Below are 23,650 nucleotides of genomic sequence, written 5' to 3'. Positions count from 1 at the left end.
TACAAAGGAAAGATCATTTGAAGGTACTGGGAGAAGATGGCCATCTACAAGTCAAGGAAAGAGGTCTCAGAAGAAATCAACCCTGGTGACACCTTGATCTTGGACTTCTAACCTCTAGAACTGTAAGAAAACACATTTCTGTTGTTTAAGCTGCCCAGTCTGTGGTACTTTATTATGTCAGCCCTAGCAAACTAATACATATACTGTAGTAACTACCTTTTTTGTTAGCTTTCTCAAATTTGCAACTTGAAACTACATTTTTAAAGTTTTCAGAAGTAGGTAGGCATTTTTACTCTTCAGCAGAAAAAAAAACTCCCAGCACTATGCAATGCCTTTAAATTGGTTTTGGCAGTTCTCAGAAGAGTATATAAACGCCCCAACCCCAGGTACACACGACCCTTCAAGAACACGACCCTCACAGCACTTGGCAGGACAGAACTGCAACACCAGGGTGCAATGGAGAGTACTGGATAATGTTAAGGAGACCTGGGTTCTAGACCAGACTATGCCATTAACTGGCATGTGGCCTTGGGCAAGTCACTTCCTTCTCTAAGCCGCTCATCTTTAAAAGGTGGAAATTGAACTAGGTAGCCTCTTAGATCCATTTATGCTCAAGACTTTGTAACTGTTAATGATGGTTACAAGCCTCTGTTATGTAAATAAGCATTTCATGGTCAAGCAAGTTTATAAAACCTATTTGGCCATAGGGTTATTTTATGTTTTCCTGATAAAAATGCCTCTAGATCTTAAAAAAAAAAATTGATCTAGTTACATTCATGGAGACAACAGATTTTAGATGAGCCAGCAAAGATCAGCAGTAGTTACCTAGTTTTCTATTCCATTAAAAATAAATCCCACCACCCCTCCCAAGAAAAAATTTCCACTTGCAAAAAGATCCTAGAATAGGCACTTCCCTGGTGGTCCAATGGTTAAGAAACCGCCTTCCAATGCAGGGGACATGGGTTCGATCCCTGGTCAGGGAACTAAGATCCCACATGCTGCGGGGCAACTAAGGCCGCATGCCACAACTACTGAGCCCATGTGCTCTAGAGCCCGTGCACCACAACTAGAGAGAAGCCCATGTGCTGCAACTAGAGAAGCCCGCACTCAGCAACAAAGAGCCCACGAACCACAAGGAAAGATCCCACATGTGGCAACTAAGACCCTACGCAGTCAAATAAATAACATTAAAAAAAAAAGACCCTAGAATAAAAGATTAAAATAAATGACTGCTTAGACTCCTACAATCCAATAACACTTTAAAGAACCTAGAGATAAAACATTTGCCTATGGAAAAGCAATATATAGGCAGCTGGTAACTGTGTTACCCTTTAATCAAAAAAAACACAAACTTGGTTTGAGATCACACCTCAAAATGTCTCAAAATTTATGTATACTCATCCCCTAGGGAAGTCAAAAACTGAACTGGAAAAAATGTCCTAACTCTTCTTCTTTAGCACTGCACATATAGTGTGTGTGTGTGTGTGTGTGTGTGTGTGTGTGTGTGAGAGAGAGAGAGAGAGAGAGAAAGATGCACAGAAAGAGAGCGAAAGACATCACTCATGCAAATGTGCCAACATGTACTTGTACAAAGGGGGCGTGCCACTGAAGAAGCTATTTGTAGGACGGTTAGAAAAGCATTCTGTTTCTCAAAATGAGAACTGTCCCTTAAGTAAAAGAGAGGTGATTAGTAGACTTACAGTTTTTCAGTTTTTAAAGTGGTATGAATATGTGCTTGCTATGCTCTCACTATGCTCTCACTATAACAAGTTTAGATGGATGGCTATGACAAAGAAAATATGACATCATTAGAATTACAGGTAAGACAAGGGGAAACCCAAAGTACAGACAAGAACACAGAAATATTTTTTAAGAGAGTACAGATGTCATGACATTTATTAAAAGGCATGCTACAATGCTATACTTGTTAGGAAAGAGATAAGAGATATCAAGTAATAGTCAGCAAATATACAAACTGAACAAAATGGAATATATTGTAGTGTACAGAAGCTTGAATTAACCATGCACTACGCACTTAGAAAATATGTTTTTTAATATTTTATCTTCTCTTCGCATTTATAACATAATTCACTTCAATAATCACAGAATCCTTTTCTTCCAATGCCACAAACTGTGTTACAAATGAAAGCTGGTACTGCTGCTTATCAAAATATACAAGACAATTGATGTTTTATATAAAACCACTTTATATGTTAACTTGTTCCCAAAAACCGTTTTTTTTTTCTTTTTCTTTTTTGGCCTGGTTTTAAAAAATGTTGTTACAAATATTTACAGCATTTTCTTCTGTTAGATGAACATTCTTATAAACTGAAAAAGGGAATTTTATGAACAGACCACATAAAACACGAGACAATGTCAGAGGCTCCTAGCTGTGCTATTTTTTTTTTTTTTCTTAAATACAGTACTGAAAATGCCCATAAAACCCATGTTGTCCTAATCCATTCTGTTCACATTTAAACTCCCATTTTCTCTAAGTAGTCTATTCGCCGATAGGAAATAGAAAGTAAAGGCTGCTTTGCACTGGATCTTCTTTCAGAAAGGAGCTTGGGAAAAGAAATGCTTAACAGAACGGAGTCAAAACCAGAACAGTCAGTCTTTGGTCAGAGCAATGAGGTGACATTTTGATGCAAAACTTTGCTTGGTCAGCAATCTTTATAATTAGTACTTTTTGGATGTGGGATGAATTTTTTAAAGATCTGGGTAACAATGGTAAGGGGGAAAAAAGGCTAGAGTATGATTTTTTTAAATGACATCAAAAATAGCTATTTAAATATTTGTTATTACAACTACTACATAGATTCAAGAACTAAAAATAATGTAACAACAAAAACAACAAAAATCTGTTTACAGTGCTGATTTAAGCTTGCCATGAGCAGCTTTCAAAAATGACTATTATCACCAAGGTCACTGAACAAGAAAAATATCCCTGTTCTCTGGAACATATGCCTCAGGTTACAGAAACTAAGATGACTACCACAAAGATTAAGAGCAGCTCTGTTCTTGGACCTGCACAATGCTATATAATGAATATTACGTGATGAAGGCAAAAAGTGTAACTGAGACTTCATTTTACATTACAACTGTTTGCTTGAATGGATGGTGTGTGGGACAACATTCTTTTAAAACTATAGTATGTATTTCCTGAAAACCAGAATACTGATACTACCTTAGTCTCAAATAGGAAGAAAAGATCAATTAAGACTACTGAAGAAGGCACATAACCTTTGGTCCTGTTTTGTTTTTCTCCCTCTATAAAACCCCCAAAACTAATATTTTAGTAATTTTCTATTTTTTAAATCATTCACAACTAGCTGTTAAAATTTGCTCTGAAAAAAGACTGCAAACAGTCTTGTAGACAATAACACAGCTCTTAAAAGACAGCTGAGTTATATTTTCTTTAAAGAAAAAGTTCTGTGCAATCTAAATTGTATTTCTTTTAGCACAATAGTAGAATATTTTAAGTCTGGCAGTTTTATTCTTGTTAACAACAGATCAAGACAAAGGAAAAGTTAAGAAAAATGCTTTTACGCATAGTCATGCTGTCTTTTTGGTTTTAAAAATAGCAGTACACACTAGGTTTTCTAAGAGATAGGCTGATAGTTTGGCAAACAGGGCTTTTAAGTGACTCACTGGGGGGAAAAACACATACTTTTGAGCTTGTCATCTTTTGTCCAAAAATACTTAGTGGAAACAGAAGAGGAATTACATGTTAATATAAATGTATAACCTTTGCTGCCTAATGACATGGAAGCTTTCAAAAGTTTATATAAAACTGATCAGAGGGGCTTCCCTGGTGGCACAGTGGTTGAGAGTCTGCCGGCTGATGCAGGGGACACGGGTTCGTGCCCCGGTCCGGGAAGATCCCACATGCCGCGGAGCGGATGTGCCCGTGAGCCATGGCAGCTGAGCCTGCGCGTCCGGAGCCTGTGCTCCGCAACGGGAGAGGCCACAACAGTAAGAGGCCCACGTACCGCAAAAGAAAAAAAAAAAAAAAAAAAAGATCAGAGACATTCATGAGAGTTACTTTTTTAATCAACTGAAGCAGAACCTATAATCACCATCCTAGGTGGAGCCAAAAAAAGGCATTGCTTCCATAAGGAATAGGCAGGTAAAAATTGTGTCTCTAAAAACTGTGAGATTTGCAACTTTCAACAAAATCAAAAACATTACTACAAATTAACATTACAATATTTAGGCTTAAACAACGAATTTATGGCATTCTGCAGGAGCTATTGGGTAATTCTGATACTCTCCTGTAAGTTATCAAATTATTAAGGTTATTTTTCTATGTGTATCTCACAGGAAACACAATTTACTGCTATGCAAGTTATTTAAATCTCAAAGTAGAACTTTTTGGCATAAATTGCTACTGTTAATCATGTACTGCTATTTTTTAATAAAGTCCTGAATATACATACTTTGTGTCAAAGTCAGACACCTCCAAAAATAAGACAATACTCCTTAAAATTAAGTAAATAAATTTAAAAATAGGATACTATGACAGCTCAACAGCAAAAATAAACATTGCTCAGAAGATATCAACTAAATGCATGCCCAAACAAAAAATACAAAGATCTAGTTTTTCCACTGCCCTGATATTTTTAAATCTTTTTACAGAAACTATACCAACACAAATACTGTAGACCTCTATAATTCAAAGAGCAAATAGCCCAATATGGACAACACCATGTGCTACAGCTAATTTTAGACACAAATTGATGGTTGCAAACACACTATTTTAAACAAGAATATCTCACCTTTTCCAAATCTTAATTTGATTAATGTTCTTTGTCAATAAATTAAGATGTACGTAATGTGCATATGTATGTACAACACTAGAAAAGTGTATGTATGTATATACACTTATCTATACACACACACACACGCGTGCGCAAATCCCTGAAAAGGATTCAAATGTTCTCTCTCAAATATAAAGGCCATTCCCTACTTCAAAATTACATTCAATACCATTGTGATCTCCCTTCTGCTACAATTCTGCTACACTTACACTGACTGTTATAGGAGTCATGAATTAAAAACTACACAATAATTCCTAACTAAAAAAAAAACCAATTTAACATGCCACTGAAAATTATAATAGTGCCTGTGTGGAAGGAAAAAAATGAAGCAATTTGGGGAGATTTCTTAAAGAAATTGTTTTTTCCCCTTCCCTCTTACTCAGTGTTTTGGTAAAAATATATTTCATAAGTGAAAAAATAAAAATTAGATAAATGATTATACCTATCAGCCAATATTAAAATTTATCCACTTGAAAGATCTCAATATAGTGTCCTCCTTTGTATTCTACCAACTAATTGCTGCTCAGCGTTGAGTGAATTCTGCTTTTTAACAATTATCTTTTGTAGTCTCCAATTTTTTATAAAATTTCTTCCTGTGTTCAAATTAATGGCTGGAATATAGCAAAGAAATTGAGATATTCTTTTAAAAGGTGAGATGAGCCATTCTGAGAATCTGAAAAGTGTAAAAGGGGTGGACAAAAAAGACCCTTTTAACAAATTCTGCTTTAAAAAAATCCGATCAAGCACTGAAGGAATAATCAACAAAAGCAAAGTATCGAACTAAAAAGAAACAATTTTACATTATACAATCACTGAGCAAAACATTAAAATGTACTCTCACATTCAACTAAAAAGAGGGACAGAGTATGAGAAAGAATCCACCTTCTCATACTCCATATATGTGGGCACTCAGTAATGAAGTGACATTAACAAAGAAAAGCAAGTTCTCACTTGAGTATATGACAAAAACCAAGTAATCCTGAGACAAATTCTAATGGGTGATAAAGATCCAGAACTGAGACTGCATGTTATAGCCCCAAATTGGTATGCTATAACTGGCAATGACCACTATTGGTCACAATATGAAGAGGCCTACAGGTGTGCACTGAGTTATTCCCCAAACCGTTTAACCCTTCCTCACCCCATCTCTACACCAAAGCACCAAAAAATTTGAATAGAAACTATTAGTTATTGAAAATCACTTAAAATTGCAATGAAAAAAACTTTAAAATCCTTACCAAAACAGGGAAAAAACAAATGCTCACCAAGCCCACAATATAGCTTTCAAGATACTTAGATAAAAGTCTAACCTATTATATCATAAGCACATAATAAGGCACATAATAGGAAATTAAGTAAATACACAGTAATTCTGAATAAGTATTAGAGATTATAGTGGTACAAAAAACCCTTGAGATTGATTTTTTCTAAAAGAAGACTTTACCAAAAATAACTTTTAAAAAATCTGTCAAACCATATGATAGACCTGAATATTTTCCTTAAGACTGTAAACTTTTTTCTGAAAACTATAAAAAAGTAGTTTATGAGTAGGATTATTTTTCTTTTTAAATTTTCCAATATCATATTATATTATTAGGCAAGTGTCATTTTGAAATTTAAAACGATTTCTCCTAATAAAATTATTAATTATTCTGACATCTTAATAGATCCTGGTTGGATTCCACTTAATTTCCCTGGAGACAGTTGAGACACTTCATTCTCCAAATAGTCTTAAAAAGTTAAAGATATGCAAAGGAGTGTCTTACAGTGGAAAAAAAAAAATTGAAAGAAAACACGCAGATTTATAAATTTGCTTCCAATACAACCCAATTTGTTTATGTATACTAAGTATCAGTATATGCCAAATAACTGATGTAACTTATAAGGGAACACAGTTTCCTAGAGGAGTCAAACTTCTGAATCATACAGTTAAAAACTTGGTTGTAGGTAATTTAAATTACTTACGTCAAGTAATTTTAAAAGTCTATATGTTTAAATTTTTCAAAGTACAAAGGAGTTTAGAAATGTTGTATAAGGCTGATCTGGACCCAAACGAAAAGAAAGACTGTCCTCTTGAAATCCAATTTAATATAGGGAGTTAAATTATTGAAAAAAATTATTTTCCTGATTCTTTTTTCCTGAAGATTATTTTCATTTTAGAAACTATGGTACAAAGGAAAAACACGCCTCTGATGATGTATTGGCAGAGGGTTTAAGGGAAAAGAGAACATCCCATGATTTTTTGAATATACTTGAATATCAAACTCAGGAAGAGTTATTTTTGTGAAAGAGGCAGAATTGGTCTTGAGCTGCTTCAGTCTATGTCTGAAGGTTTTACTGAAATTATGGTCCAGTCTTAGGAGAAAAATTCACAGAGAAGTTAGATTGTAGATTTTGAGAAGGAAACTCTGAGGTGGTGATTTTCTCCAAGGTCATGGTTATGAAGTTCAATGAGAGCCTGGATTGCTTCTTCCACAGATCCCAACTGAATGAGTGCCATTTTGCGATCTTTCCTGAAAATGGTAGAACAAATAGAAAAAGCATATAGAATTAATTTTGCCTACAAACCTCTTCCCCAGCCCTAGAAGACTTCATTAAACTACCTTAAACATTTGCAGATCATATTAAATAATGTTAATGTATTTCTTAAAAGCATGGACTTACTGAAAGAATTTAAAAGCCTTCACTGAACATCCGGTTTCTGTGAAAAGGTTCTTCAGATCATCTACTGTAACAGAGGGGCTGTGAAAACATTACAGAGAGAGTCAACTATCTTATCCCTAATTTTTAAATGATGCAAAGATTAACTCCTGAAATCATCAAGTCTCCAGAATATTTCACATTTCAAAGAGCATAAAGCCACACAATGAAGACATGATTTGCAAGTGCCCTGAAAGATGTTCAAGGTTGATGCATACATGTTCTCAAACGATGGAATTTTGTCTCAAACCTTTTGCACAGGACATGGGCAGTATATAAAGAACAAGAAAATCTTTCTATATTTATTCTTTCAATGGGATTATTACCCACAATTAACTCTAGTACTTCCAAAGATACTTCCCTAGCTCTGACTTGTCTTCTATGGTCCAGCGTTTTCCACTACTAGGCCAGTAGATTTTCAATTACTTTCAGGGTGATTATGAACATGTGTATGTGGTAACCAGGTTCTAAGATAGCCCCCAACTACTCTTGCCTCCTAGTATTCACACTTTTGGTACTCCCCTCCCATATCTAATAAAGATGTCCTCTGTAACCCTCAGGGTACTGTAGATATGACACATGTGACTTCTGAGGCTGACAGACACTGCGACTTCCACCTTGCCCTCTCTTGTATCACTAGTTTTGCAAGAAACCAGCTGCTATTTCATGTGGACAATCAAGCAGCCCTATGGAGAGCTCCTTGTGACAAGGAACTGAGGCCTCCTGTCAACAACTAAGTATATGGTGAGCCACTTTGGAAGTGGATTCTCTAGCCCCAGTTAAGCCTTCAGATGCAACCATGAGAGATTCAGCCAAAACCACCCAGCTAAGACACTTCTGGATTCCTGACTTACAGTAACAGTCTGAGATAATGAACATCTACTATTGTGTTAAGCTGTTAAGTTTTGGGATGATCTATTATGCAGCAGTAGATAACTAATACAGTGGTCTATCATATGAGAGTCAACTGACTAAAAGCAGACTCTTCCTCATCTCACAACTCCCAGCAAGGAGGGTGTTATAGAACAATAACTGGCTCTGCAAGGAGACAGATATAAGTTCACATTCTGTTTTTCATTCACCTGATATGTCATTCTTGAGTAAGTTACTTAATCTGAGCCTCTCACTTTCATTGTTAAAATGAAACTAACGACCTTTACTCCAAATGTTATCATGGATAAATTGCTAGAGACAGAATGTAGAATAGTGGTTACCAGGGACTGGGGGTAGAGAGAAACGAGGAGATATTGTTTAATGGGTACAGAGCTTCAGTTTGAGATGATGACAAGGATCTGCAGATGGATATAGGTGATGGTTGCACACTATGAATGTACTTAATGTGAATGTACACTCAACAACAGTTAAAATGGTAAAACTTAGGTTATGTATTTAACCACAATTTTAAAAGAAAGTTATTATGGAGATTAAATGAGGTAACACATGTAAAACACCAGCACAGTGCCCAGACTTGGCAGACTTCTACCTACATGTCCGATGCAGGTTGCAACTTGAGGCCAGCTCCTGGATAAATGTATTTAAGAGGGAGCCTGCTTTAGTATTTAAATATGTTGCCTCTCTCCCTGACTCTGTAGTGATGAGGTGCTAAATTTCTAGATTTTTTTCTCAAGTGACTCTTCCAGTTGCCTGGCTGGATGAGGTTTGAGCCATTTCCCAATTCGGATTCAAGGTTTCTCCATATAGCCTAATTGGAGACTAGCTAGGAGCCTGGGCATTCAACAGCATTTTGAAAAATTATTTTCTCTTCCTATTCAAATCCCATTCTCATTCTCAGAAATATTCCAGAACTGTACCCTTCTCCATTCCCTCAGTCTTTAACTTTTCACACACGTGCTCGCACACAACTATACCCCACAGCTTTTACCCTTCCTTCCCAAAGCTTATCCCTCTTCATGTATTAGATTAAGTTATATAAAATTGCCACCTTGGGACTTCCCCGGTAGCGCAGTGGTTAAGAATCCGCTTGCCAATGCAGGGGACACAGGTTCGAGCCCTGGTCTGGGAAGATCCCACATGCCGCGGAGCAACTAAGCCCATGCACCACAACTACTGGGCCCGCGCTCCGCAACAAACAGAAGCCACTGCAATGAGAAACCCGCACACCGCAACAAAGAGTAGCCCCTGCTCTCCACAACTAGAGAAAGCCCGTGCACAGCAACGAAGACCCAACACAGCCAAAAAATAACTAAATAAATTTATCTATTAAAAAAAAAAACAAAGTTAAAACTGCCCCCTTTTGTACGTCAAGGATTTCAAGAATTAAAACTGGGGTTGCCAGGTGCTTTCTATAAAGGGCCATACAGTAAATTTCTTAGGCTTTGATGGCCATACAGCCTCTGTTGTAACTATTCAGCTTTGTTGTTATAGCTCAAAAGCAGCTATAGCTAATACATAAATGGATAAACGTGGTTGTGTTCCATAAAACTTTATTTATGGAAGGTGAAATTTTAATTTTATGTAATTTTCTCAAATCACAAAAAATTTTTCTTTTGTTTTCCCGTAACCACTTGAAAATGTAAAAACCAATCTTAGCTCATGGGCCTTACAAAAACAGATGGATTTGGATCATAGGCTATAGTTTGTCGATCTCTAAGTTAGATGATGACTAAAGAACAAGTCTGCTACAACACTGGTTAAATACAGAGTGGTTACAAGAAAATTTTTAGCTTTTAGATATATATATGGCTTTGCAGCTTGTAGGTAAAAAATAGAGAATTCAGTTTTACCAAATTCTTAGATACATAAATGATTTGATTTTGCTATGCTGATCACTAAAGGGTCTTTACTTATACAAAAGGATGAACAAGTATACACCAGTGGAATATTTCTGCACAGATTTTTGCCATTCTATAACTGAAAGGTAACAGTTGCTAATTCTCTGTTTGGAAAGAAAAATTTAAAACATTGCTATCTTTCACTTTCATAGTGTATGGTTAGATATAAACTTCTTAAGACATGATGGCAAATAAATCATCTTATGAGAAATTAGTGAATAGGACAACTGCTACGTTAGAATAATTTCAGTTTTTACCTCCCCAAACCATATACTGTAGATTATTAATCATCTAAATGAATAGTAACTAATTAGATACATACGGGATGTTGGAAAGATGCAGAGTAGCTGATGGTGGAAAAATATTCTGGAAGTTTTTAGAGCCAGGCTTTTTAAAGCGATGCAAAGGACTATTGCTAAAATCCTTAGTCAGACCTTGGTCTTCTTGTCCCTCTCGAGGAAGCTGAACTGCTTGATGTTTGGACAGTGTAGCACGAAGCACTTTCCCATAAAGTCTCTGACCACTCAGATGGTTCATTGCTGGTGCATAAGAAGAAAATAAGGAAAATCTGGGTACTAAGATAGAGTCTCTGTAAAACTATCATAATTCTTTTTATTTAGTCATTTAAAATTATACTGTCAGTCTGAGGGCTTAAATGGTTTTAAATTTAAAAACTCTTATATATGAAAATGTATTAAATGACTGTTTTTCTGTAATGAAAGAAAAGCAATACAACAAAAAGTAACTATTTTCCTAGCAGAGTGCTAGGAAGTTCCAGAATGCCTGAAACATACCACATGTTCAGGAAATGATTATTGAATAAATTAGTTTAATCTCAAGTAAAATTTTTTTAAACATCTTTATGCAATACAACAAAAAGTAACTATTTTCCTAGCAGAGTGCTAGGAAGTTCCAGAATGCCTGAAACATACCACATGTTCAGGAAATGATTATTGAATAAATTAGTTTAATCTCAAGTAAAATTTTTTTTAACATCTTTATTGGAATATAACTGCTTTACAATGGTGTGTTAGTTTCTGCTGTATACAGCAGAAAGTGAATCAGCTATACATATACATATATCCCCATGTCTCCTCCCTCTTGCGTCTCGCTCCCACCCTCCCTATCCCACCCCTGTAGGTGGTCACAAAGCACCAAGCTGATCTCCTTGTGCTATGTGGCTGCTTCCCACTAGCAGTGGGAATTAAATTTTTAATTTCCCATTAAAAATTAATCTATTTTTAATCCCAAGTAAAGCTTTTTTTAATAAAAAATCTGAGTAGTAATATTTCAACAGCCACTATAATAATAAACGGTGAGATTGTAGAATGACACTTTCTTGCACCATCATTATGAAGTATTCCCAAACTGTTATGCCATGCAACAGTTCTAGAAAACTTAATTTGAAAGGAAAATAAACAGGCAAACAAACAAATAAAATGAAAGAAAACAAGTCATGTTTATTAGTTTAAAGCTAATGGAAAAACCCTAGAGTCAAAGCTCTAAACACGGGCTTCCCTGGTGGCGCAGTGGTTGAGAGTTCGCCTGCCGATGCAGGGGACGCGGGTTCGCCACAAAAAAAAAAAAAAAAAAAAAAAGCTCTAAACATCAACAATATATTCATAGATAAATGAACTTCAAAGAATAATAAATATTTTAAAATCTTAAAATATAAGCAGATCCAAATAATAATGGAGATATTAACATAAGGATGTACTAGCCATACATTTTATAGGAAAATTCACATACAAAAGGGGCAGGTTATCATTATTATTATTAATCATTAGTACCTAGCTGAGCTTGATTTGCATCTGCCATCTGAACCAACGCATTTTCTTTCTTATTAAACATTATCTTCACTCGATGTACATCACCATATACTCCTAATTAAAAAGACAAAACAAAACAATTTTTTAATGCTGATTGTGTAATGTTCAATTAACTTTACTAATATAGTTAAAGAAAGCTTCTTTTCTCATACTATATGCTTTCCCTGGGCAATTTCATACATATGCTCCCAAATTTGTATCTCTTCTATGTTCCAGATTTATTAATCTAGCACCCCCTTTCACCTGGATGTCCCATAAACACTTCAAATGATTCACCTGCTCTTTCCTGCACCCTCCTGTGTTCACTAACTCTGTTGATAAACAGTACCATCATGCACATATTTGCTCCAGTCAGACATCTGGGAGTCATCTTTTGACTTACCCCTTTCCTTAGACACTTACATCCAGTCAACTACCAGCACTCATTGATTCTATGGCCTAAATATCTCTTACATTTGTCCACTTCTTCCCATCCTCACTACCATCAAACCTATTATCACCATTTCACATCTGGACTACCATCATAGCCTCCTAACTGATCTCATTACATCCATTTTTTCTATGCTAGTGTTCCCCAAAGTGGGTCCCACATCCCCAAAAGCAGGTAAAATGATTCACTAGGGTGTGGGAGGAAAATAAACTTTTACTTATACTGATTTTGTTTATATAAACCAGTATAAAAAACTACATTTTACTAATTTTCAACATATAGAAGAAATTATACACAGAAGTTTCTACAATATGAAGGGCATTCTCTCATTTTTTAAAATTTAGTGTATTAAAATATATTGCAATTTATGTGGAACAGGGTATCACCAATATCATAAAATAAGATCTTTCAACAGCAGCATCATTACCATACTTTGTAATAGGATGAGAGAATGACCATGACAATCTTCAAGGCACACAAAGGAGTATTGGTTATCTGGTGGGAAAGCCCCTAAGAGCAACTAAACTTAAGAGATGAATGGTAGTTTTTTAAAAAAAAAAAAAAGGAAAAAGCAGCATCATTACCATACTTTGTAATAGGATGAGAGAATGACCATGACAATCTTCAAGGCACACAAAGGAGTATTGGTTATCTGGTGGGAAAGCCCCTAAGAGCAACTAAACTTAAGAGATGAATGGTAGTTTTTTAAAAAAAAAAAAAAAAGAAAAAAAAGAAAAATGAAAGACAAGTATTCCAAATTTGCTGTCCTTTTCAGAAATGACAAGTGGCTGAAATAGATACTCTGTAAAAAATAACCCACAATTTGTTCTTCAAGCTGAGGGTGATATTTTTCTAAATGAGTGAGATATTAACTACTTTTGGAAAGAAATGTGCTCTGGCTATTAAAGAGACATGAAAATTTAGCATTAATAAATGATTTTGTTAATGAAAATTACATAAAAGTGTCATGAATAAAAACTTTTACAGTAACTGCAAATGAGTATAAAGTTTCTCTGTGGGGTGATAGAGATGTTCTAAAATTTACAACTCTGTAAATTTACTAAAAATCACTGAGTTGTACATCTGAAGTCAGAGAATTGTAACGGCTGTAAATTATACCTCAAAAACGCTGTTAAAAAAACCTATTACCCACTCAAAAAATTTGAAACAATTTTCCATCCTCTTAAAAATTCTTCCACATGAAGAGTGAGTTTTAACCCCATTATGCTAATGTAACAGTTTTCAAGATCAACTAATTTAACGAGGAAAAATGGAACTTTTCTAGGTAAAGTACAACAAAATTTAGTGGATTAGACTGAAAAATTAGTATCATAATTATTTAGTACAGCAACAATGAAACACTTCCATTCAAATCGCCTTTCTTTCTTTTCTTTTTCTTTTTTTTTTTTTGGCCGTGCCCACGCAGCTTGTGGGATTCTCAGTTCCCAGACCAGGGACTGAACTTGGGACCTGGCAGTGAAAGCACTGAGTCCTAACTGCTGGACCGCCAGAGAATTCCCTCGCATATCTTTATGAGGTATCTTTTTCATTTATGACAACCATTAAGATCAAGTACTAAAATAAAGTGAATTTAGAATCAGTTCTTGGGATACTGAATCAAAATGAAAAAGGTTTTTGAAAATAATGAAGCATATTAAATACTTCTCACTAAATGGTAATAGATTTTTATTTTTAAAAGTGTCATAAGAAAAATCTTTAAAATATTAAATATCACTTCATTGCTCTTATATTTCTGTTTGTACATATTATACTAAAGAGTATAGTAAAAGATGGATGAAATTTATGAATAATTAATCATATATAGATTAGGAGTACATGCTAAATATTTTTTTTAACTGAGAGAGGCACACTGTTGGAAAGTTAGGGGATTATTTTTAAAATCAACAACTCATTATGCCTCTCTCCTGTCTAAAACTAGTCAATGGATTCCCACTGTTCTTAAGTTAAAAACGAAGCTCTTTAATATAGCTTACAAAGCTCTTAATGACCTTGCCCCTATCCATCTGCCCAGCTTCAACATGTCTCTCCCTTACACTCTCCACTGAGCTTCCTTCATTTCTATGTTCTACGAGTTCTGTCTCTCACTGCTACTATCTGTGAAAGGACATTCGCCCTCCCTTCCTGCCTGGCTAATGTGTCCTCATTTTTCACAAGTCAGCTTAACTATCATTTCTACTGGTATTCCCTCAGGTAGGTTAGGTCTCCCAGCTGTATGTTCCTATTACAATCTCTATTTCCCTTTTTATAAAATTTTGTTGTAGCTGTAATCACTTACTAAGTCTTCCTTGCTATTCCATCCTCAGTGTCCAACACACTAGTAGGCACACAGCAGTAATAAATATTACTGAATGATGCAATATGCTCAATTCACATCATAGATAATATAAAAAACAACAACAACAAATATTACTTACCAAATAGGATAAAAAGTCCATGTGGTGTAATAAGCTGTTTGAAAAGGATAACACAAAATATCAGTGTCTAAGTAAAAATTTTAAGTAAGTTTACTTGTTCAAAGCACTGACTTTTTACATGCTGCTTCTATATATACTAGTGATGAATTTTAATAAAAATTCTTAAAATAAACATTTTCATTGAATTTAACTCTAGGTCAGAAGCTACAATACCTCCTCCTGAAAGACTTTTTACATATAATACTTTTCAACTCACATCAGGATTAAGATTGGTGACAAGTAGAACAGAATTTCCCGGTATACCACCAGCCCCAGGAATGGCCATCCTTCCAGTGACAGCAGAGGAGGTGATTGCGAGAGGACCAAGAGCTCCGGGACCTAGTCCAGCTGGGACTGACAGACCTTTTCAAAACATCAAAAGCATTTCATATTCTAGTTATCTGGAGAATTACAACACTTAATACAACTTAAGTAAATAAATGAAGACAAAAGCAAAAATAGAGAGGAAAATGTTTCAAAGCTACCATAAGGATAACAAAGGTCAGTTTTCTGCCCTCCAGAGTCTGTCTGGAAGTAGAGCTCTTTATTCGTTGATACTATCATACTTAGTACTTTATTATTTATACAGTGCTTTGCAAAGAAACCAAATTCACTGGTCTTAAAAGCCATTAGGTTTTTCAAAGGGTCTGTAACTACAAGTACTCCTTCTATTTCTTGAAATAAATATATTCCAGCACATTTCTCTAAAGTAGATGTTATTTTCATATTGACTTCTACCATAAAACCAGATACATATTTTTGTAAAAAGTCCTTCAGCAGAAGTCACATATATGCATGCTAGGTAGTAATGCATGTTCTAAAATTGGACTGTGGTAATGGCTGCACAACTCTGTAAATTTATTAAAAATCACTGAGTTGTATACCTAAAACAGGTGAATTGTATACATACATCCTGCATGGGGAAAAAACATTTTGTAACCTTGTAAAACATTATTACCATCAAGAACAAATTTATAGAATTCAATATTCTTTTGCAGCAAGAATTTTCAGAGCTCTCTACTCCCCCAGATATTTCAGAACTTCTGTAAGTTCTATAATACTGGAATATTGACACTATATACTATACCTAAAACACTACACTTCCTCAGAAGGTCCCACTATTTGTATTCTTAGCTTAAAAATTATCTAAGATAAACTCTCTAGTTGATATAAAATGAACCAGTTCTTTAATTTATTGATTCTTTAAGCTCAAAATTCCTTATAATAGACAGAGTCTGGCCAGTTTATCACAAATCATGTAATTAAATTGCAATATAGTTTACAATCATACTATTCTGCTTGACAATCTAAGGAAAGTTATTACTACCATCATCTTGCTGAATTTTAAAACTGTGCAGATCACCTTCTTAGGGTGGATGCTCTTCCATGAAATCTATACTCAATAGTCTTTTGCATGACCTCTTCCCATGCCCCTGCAACTTCTGAATAATTTCCTTAAGTCTATTATATACCGCCAACACTACACCTTAGCTACACTGTAGGGTATATACATGTGTGTATGTGTATATGTACATCCCCCTGCTACACCTTAAAAGTCTTATCAACTCAGGAGCCCTCTTTACACATTTTTTCTCTTTCTTAACATCTACTACAGTGTTTTATACATACAGTGTGTAGAAAGAAATAACTAAAATGAGGGAAACCATATATCACTAGCTCCAAATGTATAAAAATTAAACTTTTGGGAGCTTCAAACACATAAAAACAATGTATAATGCCTTCATTTTAATGGGATAGGTAGAATTACTCAATTAAACATACGTTAAGATGTCTTAAAACCACCAAAAACCTAAAACTTAAATGAACCTCAACCTTTTAAATCACTCTTTTCTTTTTAGTTAACTTCATCCTCTCCAGTGAAGAGAGTAGTTAAAATTCACAGAATTAGAAAGGTAGGATACAAAGATTATTGCCAGAGAGCAACTATGTTGAAATTTGAAATAATTATATTCATAAATCAGCGGGAAGCTGTAAAAAGGTACTGTGTAGACTAGGCTTAACACTAAGCCACTCTTCTTTCTAATCACCAACCTCAAGTGTATTCTTTAAGCACCAGCAATAAAACCATAAAGTATTTTTTTCTCCTCCTTAAGTTATGATCAAATTCATTTTGTTTACTATTTGGAAAAGAGTCAGAGAGTCATTATCAAAGTATTAACCGATTGCTATCTCTTAATTATTTCTATTACTTAAAGAAAAAATATATTTTTTTCTGAAATAAAACAGCATGCATACCCTCTACGGTAATCTTCTAAACCCATTAATCAAAAAAACAAAAAAAGAGGATTTACAAGTAAGTTTAACAGTAAATGTTTACTAATTCAAATGTTTGCTGACTGCATATTAAATATTAAATCCCATCAAAGGCATTTAAGGACACAAAGATAAATAAGACACAAGTCTGTTTAACATGTAATTGATAAGCTTATAAGCAAGCCGTTCATATATTTTGTATAATAACCAAAAAGGCAAATCAGAGATTATTTAATATAGTCAACTTATAGTTATCTGTGCCAATGGCAAGTACAAATGATGCAGAATATATAAGGGAATTTTGGAGTTGAGAATGGAACCATAGAGAATTATTTATAAACACAAGGAAGCTGTGCATCATATATTGTACATGAGCCACTTCCATGACTGAAACACCTAATGCTTTTATTATAAATCCTTCAAATATGGTAATATTTTTCATTTTGATAAGTTCCTGGAAAATACAGACCATCATTAAGAAGTCATTTCAAATTCAACTTTAGAGTTAGTCACCTGTAGCTTGAGGAAATCCAATGGCTGGGGCAAATCCAGCAGCCCCTGCATATGGTGAGGAAATTATTCCTGGTGCACCTAACGGGGAAGAGAAGCTAAAATAAATATACTACCTTCTATAAATATGGTTATAGCAATATAAAATGGCTATATGAAGGTGTATTACTGATAAAGAGATTCTGTTACAGAGTAAAGATTTGTTCAACAGGTGATCCTTAATGGTAAGTAAAGAGCCTCTGCCACTTTCAGAGGCTAACCCCTTTCAACTGGGTTCAAGGTTCAAGAGTACAGCTAAAATATTATTTAATTTTGAGTTATTAGTTTGCTACTTAGTTTTAGTTTATTTAGTTTTGTTATTTAAGTTGATATTCTTGTCCTTATTTAGAGCATTGTTTCTATGCAAAAATCATCAAATACTTATTAAATTGTACTGTACCTGGGGGGTACTGTGCTGACAAAAAGAAATATGAAATAAAAATCCTTGCCTTTGAGAGGCTTTACAAACTAAAAGTATGAACTACCGGAGATTCACAGGCTAAGGATCTAGGGGTTTAAATACAAATATACTGCAGGTGATCTAAGAAGAAGGGACTGCAAAGGATCACTGTGATTGTTTGAAGGTCTCTCAGGAGGTAAAACTTGAGCTGGACATTCAGTAAGTGAAAAGCAGTGCTTAGTGGGCACTGGATGCTAAAGAAAGGCTGGTATTCCCTCTCCTTTTAGAAGCCTGGCGACTGTGAACCATCAACAAAAACAAGAGTTAGTTCCAATGGAGGAGTCAGTACTAGTAGGAAAACAATTTGGTTTGGGACAAGTTAAGGTTGAGGTGATAGTAAGACACTCAAATGGGAACGCCACAAGTGGAAATGAGGGGGCAAACTCAGAATTTCTAACTATTACAAGACACAGATTTGTAAATCATCTATATAGAAATAAATGTGAAAGCCAAATGAATGAGAGCACCACTAAAAAGGGCACAAGGCAAGAAATGAAGAAAGCTAAAAATAGAACCTGGGAGTATTAGTACACTTAAGTGGTAAGAGAAAGGAAGAGGAACATTCTAAGGAAAAGATAAAAAGAGAACCACCTTAGAAAGCAAAACAAAACAGTGAACTATAATGAATTATAGTCCCTCAGGATCTAGAGACATAGAGTTTTAGGGGAGGGGCCCTTCCATAAAAGTCAAAGAGAGTGAGAAATGTAAAAGGTAAACAATAGTTTTAGAGCAATAGAGCAACAGTGAGAAGCTAGACTGTAAGAGTCAAAGGGAAGGTTTTGGAGTTTTTTACCCTAATGGTAGGCTGATATGCATATTTACAGGAAGAAGTATGTAGGCTACATTTTCCAGAGGAGTTAAAACATCATGTAAGTTTATTCTCTTCATTAAAGACAATTATTTAACAGAATTTATTAAATATGTAGCTGTGATTAAAATAATTCAAGAAAATACAGTCATTGAGAGACTTCAGGAACAGAGCTAGCAGAGAGAACCAACAATAAATGAAGATGCAGAAAATGAGAATAACTGACAGAGTAACTGATGAAATAAGAAGGGAAACATATATTTATTGAAAGCACATTAGGAAGCAAGCATTCTTCTAGTGCTGAGGAAGCAATGAACAAAGCAGACAAGAATCTCTGCCCTTGCTAAACTTACATTCAAGTAGGCTCAAGATCATAGGTAAAATGAAAACAGAAACAGACTCACAGACTTAGAGAATGAACTTATGGTTACTGGTGGGGAAGGGTGAGGGGGGAGGGATAATTAGTGAATTTGGGATTGACATGTACACACTGCTATATTTAAAATGGATAACCAACATGGACCTATTGTATAGCACAGGGAACTCTGCTCAGTATTATGTAACAACCTAAATGGGAAAAGAATTTGAAAAAAAAACAGATACATGTATATGTATAACTGAATCACTTTGCTGTACACTGGAAACTAACAAAACATTGTTATCAACTATACTCCAATATAAAATAAAAAGTTAAAAAAAAGATGATAGGTAAAATGATTCACTTTCGTAACAGAAATAACTAAATTTAAGGCATAAACGAAGACTTATCACAGAGGCTTCAGTACAGGTATGAGTTATCGTGAAAATTTACACTAGAAAATAAACATAGGAAGAGATATGGTAGGGATTCCCTGGTGGCACAGTGGTTAAGAATCCACCTGCCAATGCAGGGGACACAGGTTCGAGCCCTGGTCCAGGAAGATCTCACATGCTGTGGAGCAACTAAGCCCATGCGCCACAACTAGTGAGCCTGTGCTCTAGAGCCTCCAAGCCACAACTACTGAAGCCCAAGCTCCTAGAGTTCGTGCTCTGCAACAAGAGAAGCCACCGCAATGAGAAGCCCACAGACTGCAACTAAGAGTAGCCTCTGCTCACCGCAACTAGAGAAAGCCCGCACACAGCAACGAAGACCCAGCGCAGCCATAAATAAATAAATAAATTTTGTTGCCAAGTATTCACTTGACCCTTCCACGTAACTCTGGTCATGTGACTTGCAGTGTCTCCTGTGGGAGGAGCATACATTTCTATGCAACACCCACTGCACTCAGTCATGTGATAGGAACACACGGACAGACAGGACATAAACTGCCTCTATGCAGAAGCTTTAAGAGGCATTATGGGTTTACACCAGCTCTCATTTTTTTTACTCTCTGCCACAAGAATGCCATGTCTCAAGTGTAGTGACACCTTCAGCCTGGGCCCTCCATCAAAAAGACACGTGGGGCTTCCCTGGTGGCGCAGTGGTTGCGCGTCCGCCTGCCGATGCAGGGGAACCGGGTTCGCGCACCGGTCTGGGAGGATCCCACATGCCGCGGAGCGGCTGGGCCCGTGGGCCATGGCAGCTGGGCCTGCGCTCCGCAGCGGGAGAGGCCACAGCGGTGTGAGGCCCGCGTACCACAAAAAAAAAAAAAAAAAAAAAAAAAAAAAAAAAGACACGTGAAGGAAGTTTGCAAAAGCTGATTCGCAGCTGTTTAAGTGTCAGTCATGTGAGAGGAATAAATGTTAACTGCTGTAAACCACTGAGATTTGTGGGAAGGGCAAGGGACGTACTTTTAAAACAAAACAAAGAGACTAATACAAATGGCTACGGGGTGGGGGGTATGAGGCAGAAGACTTGTAGTAGGTTTTAGAGAAATGAGGAAAATTCTTTTTTTTTTTTTTTTTTTGTGGTATGCGGGCCTCCCTCTGCTGTGGCCTCTCCCGTTGCGGAGGACAGGCTCCGGATGCGCAGGCTCAGCGGCCATGGCTCACGGGCCCAGCCGCTCCGCGGCATGTGGGATCCTCCCAGACCGGGGCGCGAACCCGGTTCCCCTGCATCGGCAGGCGGACGCGCAACCGCTGCGCCACCAGGGAAGCCCGAAAATTCTTGATATAACACTCACTGAACGTTAAATAGCAATAAATGAAAGAATTAGCAAACAATTACCAGGGTCAAATTTTAAATAATTGTTTCCAAGTAAAATATGATTAAGAAGAACATTTGTTAATACTCGACAAAAGAATCATTTGTAAAGTTTCTGTAAATCTACATTCCTCAAATAAGCAGAAACAGAAACATTTTAGCAAAGTAACCAGTTAGGCAATGGTTTACACAAACTTTTAAGAAAAAGGTTTAAAATTTGCATAACTAATAATACATATTTTACATTTGGAAAAGGTACTACCACAACAGCAATTAAGGTAATACAAATGAAGAGATAACATTTTTACCTATGAAATCAGTTTATCAGTGTTATTTATAATAGCAAAGCCCTAAAGAAACAAGCTTAATGTCTAAATTGAAGAATTATTATATAAATTATGATGAGTCACTAGACAAAATACAGAGCCATTTAAAATATTACAAAGAGTATGTACTATGTAAAAAAAGCACAATTATTTTGTTTTTCAAAAATGTTGGTACAGTAGCAGACTAAATAATACAGACCAACCTTACTATAGATATGCCCAATGCAAGAGTAAAAAGATCTTAAAAAAAAAAGAAATCTAAGAGCTAACAAAATGATTAGGAATAAACCAGGCCAAAAACCGAACTCTGTGAAACAGCTAGGTTTTATCAGCCTCATGTGTAATAGACAAGATGCAAATCCCAGGGTCAGCCCAAGGAAGGAAGTCAACAGGAGACCTCCATGGCATTAATCTAGAAGTGTAAGACTAAAATAACCCACCCCATTACCTACTCCTCCTACCTTCAGAAGACTGCAAGGAAAGTTGCCTTGGTGTCTAACAGAGAAGAGACAAAAAAGTTCCTGAAAAGTTAAAAAAGCAAGCTCTCATGCAATTTGCAGCCCAAATTCACATTTCTTAGGAGTTCAAGGGAAAATTAATAAAATTATGGATTTAGATTGAAATGGTCCCAAACACAGATCCTTTACTGCTGCAGACAAGCAAATTCTTTCTGGAGGAACATACCATCTTGATACTAAGCCTCAAAGAACTCTCACAATTCCCCAAGTAAAATGAGTAACTCAAAAAGAAAAAAAGAAAGTAGAAAAAGAAATACCTAATTGCAGAAAAATTGCAAAGATTTCAGACATTGGAATTATCAGATTTGATTTGATTTGATTTTAAATAGTATGTTTGAAGAAATAAAAGCCATGCTGAAAAATATCTGTAGGGAAGATACTTAAAAAAAAAAAACAAACACCAAGTATCAATAAAATTTCTAGAAATAAAAAGCACAATTATTGAAATCTAAAATTATCAGACAAATTTAACAACAGATTAGACAAAGGTGAAGAGACCATTAGTAAAATCAAAGTCCCTAAGGAATTATTTAGGATGCAGCTCAGAGAGATAAAGAAATAGAAAATATGAAAGAAAGTTTGAGATACTCAGAGTAAGAGAGTATAACAGGTCTAATCAAAATTCCAGAAAGTAAGAAAAGAAACAGTGTGAAGGAGAAATATATGAGAAGATCATTTCTAGAACCAGTAAAAGACAACAATCCACCAAATCAAGAAGCTTTTTGAGCTCCAGTTAGAAAAAATAAATCCTTAGACAGACACATCATAATGAAACTATAGACAGCAAAGATGAAAAAAAAAATCTAAAGAATAGCCAGAGAGAAAACAGCAGTAATTAGGTTGACAGCTGACCTTCCAAGAGCAACAATGAAAACCAGGCTACTGTGTACTGATTTCTCTAATACACCAAAAAAAAAACCCAAACCTGTCAACCTAGAACTCTATATATCTTTTAAAACTGACAACAAAATAAAGACATTTCTGGGGAAATGAACACTTCAAACATGTTAACACAGACCTTCCCCTTAAGTGAATACTAAAGGATATCCTTCTGGCAGAAAGTAAGCAATCCCAGATGGCATATCTGAGTTGCAAGAAGAAATGAAAGGCCTTAAGAGAGTTATATATGGCTTAATATAAATGAATATTGATTGTATAAAATAATACTAACAAATTGAAATGTTAAAATCTAAAAAGTTTTAAACATAATAATATCTTGAGTTAGGAGGAGGTAAGAGAAGGTAAAAGGAGTTAAAGTGTCCTAAAGTTCTTGTATTATATAAGAAAAGATTACAGGTATCGATTAACTCTATATTTTGGTAAAATATGCAAGTTAAAAATCCTAGATGAAAATACAAAACAGTGTTAAACTTCGAAAACAGTAGTGGGAAAAAACAAATAATAAATAAACATTAATTCAACAAATATTTTTTGTGTCAGGCACAAATATCAGCAAACTAAGTAGAGAAGAAAAAAAACTACCTTGGTGAAGCTTATTTCGACTGATGAGAACAGAATTAAACAATAAACACAGGAAATAAGTTAACT

General features: G+C 35.3%; 1 protein-coding gene across 5 annotated transcripts in view; it reads right to left on the bottom strand.

Moving 5' to 3' along the window:
* Positions 1–1,492: 1,492 nt before the first annotated feature.
* Positions 1,493–23,650, bottom strand: part of PTBP3 (polypyrimidine tract binding protein 3) — a 72,874-nt gene continuing 50,716 nt past the window's right edge. For 4 of the 5 annotated variants that reach the window (XM_028493644.2, XM_024126132.3, XM_007106725.4 and 1 more), the window contains 7 exons: positions 17,833–17,910; positions 15,263–15,408; positions 15,007–15,040; positions 12,103–12,195; positions 10,635–10,851; positions 7,485–7,562; positions 1,496–7,333 (listed from right to left, as the gene is read on the bottom strand). In XM_028493644.2, coding sequence (XP_028349445.1) covers positions 7,201–7,333; positions 7,485–7,562; positions 10,635–10,851; positions 12,103–12,195; positions 15,007–15,040; positions 15,263–15,408; positions 17,833–17,910 — 779 coding nt within the window. In that variant the 3' untranslated portion in view covers positions 1,496–7,200. Of the gene's footprint in view, positions 7,334–7,484; positions 7,563–10,634; positions 10,852–12,102; positions 12,196–15,006; positions 15,041–15,262; positions 15,409–17,832; positions 17,911–23,650 lie in introns of all 5 variants that reach the window. The other variant, XM_024126133.3, reaches the window with a different exon arrangement.

The sequence above is a fragment of the Physeter macrocephalus genome, chromosome 9, assembly GCF_002837175.3.
Source record: "Physeter macrocephalus isolate SW-GA chromosome 9, ASM283717v5, whole genome shotgun sequence".
Classification (NCBI taxonomy): Eukaryota; Metazoa; Chordata; class Mammalia; order Artiodactyla; family Physeteridae; genus Physeter; species Physeter macrocephalus.
This window is presented reverse-complemented; position numbering and strand designations above follow the sequence as displayed.